The sequence below is a fragment of the Ornithodoros turicata genome, chromosome 2 (assembly GCF_037126465.1).
Source record: "Ornithodoros turicata isolate Travis chromosome 2, ASM3712646v1, whole genome shotgun sequence".
Classification (NCBI taxonomy): Eukaryota; Metazoa; Arthropoda; class Arachnida; order Ixodida; family Argasidae; genus Ornithodoros; species Ornithodoros turicata.
In genome coordinates this window covers 124,726,278-124,736,231 of record NC_088202.1, presented here as the reverse complement: position 1 = coordinate 124,736,231, position 9,954 = coordinate 124,726,278, and the positions used below count along the sequence as shown (strand labels likewise).

The following is a 9,954-nucleotide window of genomic DNA, read 5'->3' as shown; positions in this document are numbered from 1 at the left end:
CATAAGGCCGAGCAATCAGAAGGCCCAAAATAAAAAGGCGAAACAGACAGAAGACCTAGGGTGAGCACCCCAGTGAATGACCACTGAGGGGGGATTGTTCTTTTCATAACGTTACGAAAATAGTTTGTGGCTCGTGTGTTAGAAATCAAATAATTGGAATGCATATAATTTTTTTCTTTTCTTTTTTTCCATATTTCCATATTTTTCTTTCTTTTCCAATCCAATGCAATCCATAGAATTTGGGGCTCGGAAATAGACTCACGACAGAGAGAGAGAGAGACAGAGAGAGAGAGAGAAAAGAAAGCAATAATCTATAACATGTTTAATGCAAAAAGAAAGTGCCTGGTGGGTGAATGCCACTGAATGAATTGTAGAGGAAATGGTGTTTCTCTACATATGGTGACACGAACGTGATTGCCACCGTGTTCAATAAACACATACAATAACACAGCGGTTCATATGTCTGCTTTTCCTATTTGTTTCCCTCCTACGTGATCGAAACTACGTATTAACGCGAAGTTCGGTGAAATTATTTATTTGCTGTATTCATTTCCAACAAGTTTATCCAACTTAATTTGTAGAACTAATTTTTCATCGTAGTTGAAATAGCAGTTTTCGTATCTTGGGTGCCTTATTTCTCGCCCTTTCGATAATTCGGTTTTCTGACTTTTCGGCCTTTTGATAGTTCATTTTTCTGAATTTTCGGCCTTCTTGTTTCTTGTGCTTTGATTTTTCGGCCTTTTTATAATTCGGCCTTATGAGTTTCGGACTTATGATTGACACCCAGACGCGTCAAACCTACTTCTGCGACGTAGCCCTCATTAGCAGTAATACCATGGGTTACATGTACACAATTGAAAAACGATGGTCATTCCTAATAGCTGCCATGCATCGCGATCGCAAGGTCCCGTGCAATCGTTTGTACGAAGGTGCGTTGGACGCAATGTCAAATCTTGAAGGTCAAGGGTAACTGCGGGCGACGGCAAACCGCAGCAAGCACCGACAAAAGCTTTCGGCGCTTGACTTCTTCACGGAAAAGGACGTTGGGACATGAGACCCGCAAAGGAACCACAAGGCAAAGAGGAGAAACCTGGAGCCAAGCGAAAAGACCAATTCGCCACGCCGCTACAGCACCCTGACAAGGCATGGGACCCATGGGAACAAGTGGCCTCGATGAATCCCCGCAAGCGACGGTCGGCACCCAGAGGTTGTTTAGACGGAGAGTGTCGGCGGTAGATGCATAAAGGCGCCAACCGCGGTCCCATCAGCAGCGGCACACCAACTCCTCCCTCAGGGGAGAGACTGACCACATAAGGGGGTACCCCGATCTGTCCTTCTTGACCAGCCACTCCATTGGACGTTCCCCCTCTCGTCACGTGATCCCACTCACCCTCGTCCGCCGGTTGACTTCATCTGACGCCTAGTCATCACTCGGCTCACTGTCAAATGGTATAGCAAATTTAAAACTAGCCAAAAGGGACTCTAGTGATATTCATGCCCACCGGCTCATCAATGACGCACCATACCTCCTACTCATTGGCTAGTGACGTAAACGGATACTTCGCACCGGAAAGATACTCGCTGCAGAAGAACTTTGTGCCTGGTGAAAATAACCATCCCAGATCCGCACTTGAAGGAACTCACCTGAACTCACAGAAGCTCGTCTCTGATTACAACAACGTGCAAAGTGACAGCTTATACGCCACGATTCCAGTCGCCGTCGGTAGCATGAGTCCATTGTCGCAAGCATCTCCGGCCGCTGCTACTTCAATTTACGAGGAATGTGGCCCGAAGTCCGTGAACGATGGCGGATACAAGGTGCCGTTGTACAATGTGCTTCCAGAATATCAGAGCGACAGTCAGAGACAGGACAGCAGTCCCGTCGGCAGCTGCTCTGCGGACAGCGACGTCTTCCCATGGATGCGCGATAATCGTCCAGCAAGGAAGAAGACGAAGATCGTAGCACCGATAGGTAAGCAACTACTGGAAACCGCCTCCATCCGAGTGATGTGTCATTCCCTCGCAATTTGTCCTCCAATATCGTTCCACTCTCCTCTTTGCATCTTTCCGCCACGGCCACTTAAAATGTGCTTCCCTAAGCCATTAGGAGCGAACCATAGCAATGATGAAGCGGTATACCCGATCGTGGGGCCATCTGTTAAATGGCCCTAAGTGTTGGTGACCAGCATAGTTGAAAGGTCGTGTTTGCCCTCTTTCCCGCTGTGCACTTATTCCTTCTTTACGAGCTCCGAAAAACAGGCATTCAAACCGCGGGGGGATGAGTTATTGGAGGGAGCTTCCCTCAAGTTCGTTCAGAGAGGGACGCTAGCTAACTAATGGACTCTTGTCGAGACGGAGAATTCGGCGTGTTGAGTTTTACACTCTGTCTGCTGCTAAGTGATGTCTGTTCTTCACTTTTGACGAAATGTTTGCTGATATGAGAGACATGTTCTGTGTCAGTGTTATCAGCAGCACTGTCTACACATGAGGAACACATGTTCATGATAAAAATGCGGTACAGGAACACGCGGCTTGTCAGCACGAAACTTCTCACGTCTAATTATATTATTAAAAAAACTGTTTCTTCTTCTTCTCTTTATCTCTGGCTGCTACGATGAGGGGCATTGACTGCCCTTCTATCTACATATCGAGAATGATTTGATTTAGTTTAGGTAAACTAAAGGTAATATATTTTCCCAGCCGTTCACCTATACACCCCCGTCAAGAATATTGTAACACATCCCAAGATACCTGCAAAGGAGGAAAAGCTAAGAACAACAGCAGATAGGGGTGTCACACACCCCTACAGAAGTCAAACACCCCTGAGATGAAAATCATGTGCGAATCTCTGGCCCAAAGTATTCCCTGCTTAAACATGCGGTATTCTTTATGAAGTGTGAAGATGTTGAAAAAATGTATCATGAAAATGTGCGAGCAAAGAACCAACTGAGAGGATAACAACCGCATGTGGTGTCCTTAGAACAATACATCATCACCCCCACACCTCTTCGTCGGCACTTTAAGTGAACGTGTTACACGACCACTCTACGCTTGTCGCGATGGACACTGTTCCGGAAACAACGAATCAAAATCTCGGACATTTACTCAATTACAGCGACACTCACATCGCACGAGGTAGAGATAGCACTATATATACGTATTCCTCGATAGCAGTGTGAAAGGGGCGCCTACGAAAGACCATCGCTCATTTCGAAGGTACATCCATCTCAGACACGTGAATGGTCAGTCGATTGCTCAGCGCCCACTTAGGCTTCTCCCGAGGGATGTCTCATTCATGCAATCTTACCCTATGTTTGACGGATGCTCCTACTTACGAGTCGTACAGTGCATTTACGACGTGCGGCAGCGATTTTGCAGTTGCACCGCGCAGCGGGCGCTTAGTTTTTTTTTTTTAATTTTTTTCAACAAGAGTTCTTGTTAAATTTATCACATGCGCGGCAAAGTAATACTAGAATTTCCAAGAGATTAGCAATATTGGTATTCCCACTTTTCAGAGACGGCACGCTGTTACTAGACAACAACGTGTTTCTTTGCGTGCACACTAGGACTATCATGTCACGATGTCTGCAAATCCTTACGGAGTGGTACAAAATGCATTTTCCTTCTCTCATGCACTGGTACTATTACATTTGGCATATCATACAGTTATTAATGTCCAATCACAAACTGAAAATACAAAAAAATGTATGCTACATTCAGAGATGCTACATTATAGATGCACGCCGTATGGTACGTTTAATACAAAAGTGTCTATATTTCTAATACTACCGATTCCTGGTTTTACACGAAAAGGACATTGCGATACAGTTTCTTTGTCGTATTTTCTCTTCTATTCCGTTTAGTTTTAGTAAGTATTAGTATTTGTTTAGTAAGTAGTAATAGTAAGTTTTAATATATCGTACGGTATCGCGTTTGTGCACGATATATTAAAACTGACTAATATGTGCATGAATACCGACAAGCATGGTACAATGTTACACGTGCCAACACTGTAGCCATTAGAAAAACCGCCGCTTGATTACCGATATTTCGCATCCTGTTGGACAGCATCCAATGCACACGGAGTAATATGTCAAGTATAAACGGTGGTTTGACATTTCACCCACATTCTTCATGGCAAGACATGCACAATGCTGCGAGTTTAATAAATGAGCACCTCTTGACAATGGTTGAAAAGCGGCGAAGATGCGATAAGCAACAGCTTCTTAGCTAACGAGGTAAACAAGCCGGAACGACAGAACACACGCGGAATGCGGGATAGAGAACTACAAGGCGCATGCTTTATTTATTTGCACTTTTTTTTTTTTTCTGTCATCGTCGACAGGCTTTCTTTCTTGTTCCCGCTCTAAATGACGCATTAATCTTTGTCCCGACCTTCTTTAATTATCTGGCACACCGGCGCTGACGGAAGAATTTCGAAAATGGCAACCACGCGGTGCAAGCCAAAGAGAAGGACTAAGAAATGAACGTGGTACTGTACTTACGGCTCGCGCCACGCATGCATGATAAGCTTACCGTTACGTTTTTGCGCGCATTCCAGACTGCTTGTGAACTTAACGCGCTAATGGCGTTTTCCAAGCTTGATGTGGGATGTGACTGGTTCGTACATGAAGTTGTAGGATGTCGACACCGTACGCGGGCTGAACGACAGAGTAGTGGTTGACCGAACTTTTTTAACGTGGCTTCTGCATATCTGCGCGCATACGTACGCCGTTAGTAAACAGCATAAAGGATTTGTCGCACTCCGGCGCTTCGGTATTATTCTTTTTATCCTCGTGTTAAAAAAAAAAGGCGCTGTGAGGACCCTGGCTTGCGAAAATAACATTCTTGAGATGCTGCCGGGACAAATGGGTGTGTACAAGAGCTATGTAGCACAGTATGCTATGCGTGACAAGTGTCTCCAGGTGGTGTTCCTTGTTTATGTATGGTGATGCAAGCACCCTGTCGGGCATGTCGCTACACTGCAGCACTCAGACAGGACGAAGGGGAGTTAAAAGAAGGAGACAAACGTATGTGCTGATACGTTTGGCAAGAGCGTTCTTGGACACTATAGGTAGTCAGTACTGGTGACCAACGTATGGGGAAGAGCACTCGCCAACCATTTACAGTCCAGGGTACTGATCAATGCGAGTGTTGCTGGGATATACAAGGATAAGGGGCGATTTATAAGCTCTGGGAGAAACATAAGTGACAGGATGCAAGTAGTTAGGGCGAGTTGGGGCGAGGGGTGGGTATGGTGTAAAGCTGGAAAAACAAACAAAGCCTGGGGTACTTCCTTCGGAGATAAAGATCCGGTGCACCGATCGAACACGTATGCATGACATGAAACCTTTGATGGGTGTGTGGAATTACTGGTGATACAGCAAGTTATGCTAGTACTATATCTAAAGTGCTTCGATCTCTTCTTTGCATTTGTTGTGCATTACCATCACTGATAGTTGCAATGGTTTTGAGTCCACTTAGTTTACGAGTACATGATCACTTTCGGAAGGTTTGACGCTTAGACAAGCTGAGCAGCGCGGACTATAGAACAAACTTCAATGTGCCCACCGGTTCCAATTGTCTCGTGAGGTTTTAATGTGACCACGGACTTAGATAAGGACTAATTGAGGACTGACAGGGACAGGCTCGTATGTTCGAATAGAGATCCCTAAAAAATTCCGAACTATTTCGAATGATCCTTTTCCGAAGAACACTAACCGCAACGATAATGAAAGAAAAACTGGGGAAGATGCGGCGCTTACACGGCAAGTAAACCGCCGGACCAGTTCCTTTCCGCCCCAGTACTTCGGCAGCCCCATCTTTCTCCAGCAAGTGACCACTGTACTTGTGTCCCGTTGAGAGACAGACGCGTACAAACAAAGGGGACAAGCGTTTTCCTTCTGCCCCCGCTGCACTAAGAGGATCTGAGACAAGATGGAGGATTTATTTCCGACTGCCTAATGAAAACAAAAGACCTCCTCTCTCAGGAAAATTGGAAGGGAGGGGGGAGGTTCTGTTCGGGCTGGCGGCAGTCGAAGATAAATTCGTCGGGGGAAATGGAATTACGGAAGAAAGGGGACGAGCTGCGTGTCCTGCGGTTTTTTCCGGTCACCCCTTTCCACCGCGGTTCCGCCGCTGTCCTGGCGGAACGACCGCCAACCGAATTTCGCAAACTTTCCAGTAATCCGATTAACTGGAGACGCGTTGAAAGCAAAAGGGGGCTTGCAAGGAGAAGGAATGGTGCACGTCGCAGTTCCACATGATTGGAGCGCACACGAGGCAGAAAGGGAACGAGATAGCGCGAGACTGCATGAGCCTCCTGTGAGTGCATTGTGGGATGAAGTCCTCCGAGTGGCAAAATATATGTTGTTTGTGCTGCGGAAAGTAGGTTATCCTTTCGAATTAATTCCACGAAGGGTTCGAGAAGAGTACATTATAACTAGGGTTCCGCGTTTTCAGCACTTGCCGAAAAATTCTGAAAATCAGCCGCCGAATATTTTCCCAGAAATTCGGCACATTCCGAAAAACTCTGAATTATACTCTTGCGCATGGTGCTAGATGCAAAAAATGCCGGTACCCGATGGCATTTTTTTTTTCCTCCGGGGCATCACATTTTCGTTTTCCCTTGCGGAATACTGCCCTGTGGAACCGCTAAGCTCAGGGAAAAACTTTCCCGTGTAACACTTTTATTCCTGAATCTAGGCTGTTCAAGTACACGTGGAACCCTCCAACAAAGGAAAATAAATTGTTTGCGTTGTCAGTGTCCTATAAGCTACCCTGCTTCCATGAGTCATTATAGCTCCCGATCTTTCGACATGTATTTGACGCAAAACGTTTTAAAATGCCGAAAATGTCCGAATTTAACAAAACATATAAATGCCGAAAAACACCCGCCGAATCTCCCCAGGAATAAATGCCGAAAACGCAGAACCCTAATTATAACATTCGCTCTCGTGCACTATAGGAAAGCCGACTACTATAGGGGTACATACTTATATTAGCTGCTAATAATGGCGGTAGTACAAGTAATACGAATAATATGCGGTACAAGGAGCACCTTTAATGAGGGCCAGTCTTGACAATCGTATAAACCTACAGTGAAAGTCTTGGAACGGAGAAGGTAGTAGTTGCGTGGAAGGTTGGATACGGGTACATCGAAACTGATGCTGCTCTGACATAAGTTGGACAGGTCACGTTCTCCTTTCAACTAACACGAATGATTAATGCTCGCACTCCCCTGCTGGTGTCGCTGGGGGTGCAAGAGTTTGCATCTCGCGATCTGCGTCATCATGGAGAAGAATAATTATTCTTGAACGACAATAGTATAGATTCATATCGTAACTTCTAGCACGACTACACTTCACAGCACCTACCTACACCATGATGTATGCCTAAAACAGCATGACGAAATTTGGCTCCTGTCACCTCACAGCTCTGCCCCGTTGTCTTTATCTGCTCTTTTTTTTATAGCGAAAAAAAAGAAAAAAGAAAGACAGAAAGGAAAGCAGTTGTCTGTGTCGCCAGTTTTCTTTTTCTGTCAGTGTGTTGAGTGCTGCTTTGCAGCACGATTATCAACTAGCCCAAATAAGGACCTTAGTCCTCAACCACTGATTTTATTGGTCTACGCTTTCTGCCTGAATTGCACGCATTGTTGTTTTCTTGCTCTGCGGTAGCTCAATAAATACTCTTGGTAGTAATATATTGCAACTAGTATCGCGTCTTGTCTATAGAGTACTTCAGCTGCGCTGTCGATGTGTTCCCTGGTACGTTCCTTGGCATTTCCACATTTTTCTGTTCTCAATCAATCAGTCAGTCAATCCCTGCTCGTGATGTTACTGATTCGCTGTTCCTCTTGCCTTAACTGTTTCGGTATATTGAAAAAAAAAATCTAGAAGCAAAAAAACAAAAAAAACAGCCTTATTCAACATCTGAGAACGTACCTCCACGACGTTCATCCAAAGAATAAAGCGAACACAATCGGAGCTGAACAGAAGTAAACCTTTAAATCCCGCCCCCTTTGTGCCTTCCTATCCATTATCTAACCCTTTCGGCGCTGCCTACCAGAGCCACCATGCGTTTAGTCGCAGGTAGAAACACAAGCGCTTCTAATTAAACTTCCTTGTCCGAAATGAGCTGCCCTTACTTGATACGTCTCTAGAGATGCTCGTCGGTGTTACTCGCGCTTGAAACATACGGCATAATGGCGTTTCGCTGTTACGTCGACTCACCAGTGGAGAGGGCGAACGAACAGGAAGCTGGGAAGAAGAAAAAGTCCAGCACCAACCGATCTGAAAGAAGGAAAAAGAAAGATTCGATCCAGGGACAAATGACAAACAGGAGTTGAGTTAAAATGGGGGAGGGTCAGGAAGAAACAGCGATGTGTTCGCGTAAATGCGAAACTATACAAAAGACAGCAGTCGACACGCAGAAGAAAAAAAATAAATAAATAAGCGACGCATTCCAATTAGAAAGGATCGTGTTGAAGAGTACCGTCTTTTCTACTTTACCGTTCACCAGCAGTTTTCTTAATCAAGTTCATTAGGAAAGAGGTCGCTAGTATTTGAGCGTTGCCTCGACGTGCGTTTTTGATATTTTATGTTTTCGTGTTTCCATTATATGCGACCAACAAGCGAAGCAAAAAATTGAGAGTAGGAAACATGGAGGCAGTAGAGGTCACGGGGCTGGGTAAACTCATGACACGCTCTGAATCAACTCAGTGTCGAACGAGGTTGCTTGATATGATGAGCAAGGAAAGAGCTCAGCTGTCCTTCAGTTACACAAGGGTCCACGAAAATTCAATTCTTGGTTGCTGTTTTTCATTGCGTTTTTTTTATGGTCTAAAGATGTGTTCTTTTCTCTCCCCAGGCCAAGCCAGCGTTGATGGTGCCCAGCAGAAACGACCTCGAACAGCATATACTAACGCCCAGCTGGTTGAGCTGGAAAAGGAATTTCACTTCAACCGTTATCTGTGCCGACCTCGCCGCGTGGAAATGGCAGCGCTTCTGAATCTCACGGAGCGCCAGATTAAAATATGGTTTCAAAATCGCCGCATGAAGCAAAAGAAGGACAACAGAGCAAAGGGTATTTTCACGGAGGACAGCACTGAAAGCCCGACACATATCACACGTTCATCTTGCTCTCCTGACTCTCCTCCGTCTGGAGCAACGGCCCCACTGCGCTCGTCTCACAATTACAGACATGCTTGTGCCTCTGTTTCCAGCACTGGTTCGGCACTAGACGGAAGCCCCCCAGGAGATGACGAGACCCCGTCTTCCAGATTTCCGATGCGGCTAGGAAGACATCAATGCCACGGTGGACATGGCACGTACACGGGTCACTGCCTTGGGAGTCACGTAGGTCATGCGCAGCTAAATTCAGGCCCACTGCCATCGTACGAAAGTATATCGCCGGTAGAACAACAACGTGTGCCATGCCATCCTGTCCAAGATGAATGGTACAGGACGCAGAACCAGTCGTACGTCGCACAGCCACCTACACAAACAACGACAAAGCCTGGACCACCATCTCCGAACACAGCATCGCGAACACCAAAGCAAATGTGGCAGGAGTCTGCGAATTCGTATGATCCGTATTATCAAGGAACCGTGCATTATGCACAAGTGGCCAATGCGGCGCATCATGGCAACGGTGTCGGGCAACAGTTGAACTGGAACTATCAGCAAACCCAATACGTCCCATATGCTTACTGGGGCTAGAAAATTAAAATCATGTGCTGACATGCACATTGTCATTAAGAACTGAGTTTGTGAGATGAAGAGACCAGACGTTCCGTGGTATATGGTCATATGTGATCCACACATTTTCAATTTGGTTCCTCACGGAACATGTTCACCGACATTCCAGGTATCAGTCGTCTTTCAATAACGTCAGCAGTTGCACGGACTCTGTAGTACTTGAATGATATCAGTTGTCAATAGAATACATGACTGT

At 45.7% G+C, this 9,954-nt stretch overlaps 1 protein-coding gene across 1 annotated transcript; it reads left to right on the top strand.

Annotated features, from left to right (window-relative positions):
• Positions 1–1,050: 1,050 nt before the first annotated feature.
• Positions 1,051–9,719, top strand: LOC135385014 (homeobox protein Hox-A3-like). Its single transcript, XM_064614191.1, has 3 exons — positions 1,051–1,207; positions 1,637–1,972; positions 8,869–9,719. Exons 1-3 carry the CDS (start codon positions 1,051–1,053, stop codon positions 9,717–9,719), a joined length of 1,344 nt encoding a protein of 447 aa, XP_064470261.1.
• The last annotated feature ends 235 nt before the right edge of the window (positions 9,720–9,954 follow it).

Excerpts from the sequence above, each read along its gene's own strand:
- LOC135385014 (XM_064614191.1), top strand. The coding sequence starts at position 1,051 with ATGAGACCCGCAAAGGAACCACAAGGCAAAGAGGAGAAACCTGGAGCC. Across the intron at positions 1,208-1,636 it reads GCGACGGTCGGCACCCAGAG|GAACTCACCTGAACTCACAG; the intron begins GTTGTTTAGACG and ends CCGCACTTGAAG. Across the intron at positions 1,973-8,868 it reads GAAGATCGTAGCACCGATAG|GCCAAGCCAGCGTTGATGGT; the intron begins GTAAGCAACTAC and ends TTCTCTCCCCAG.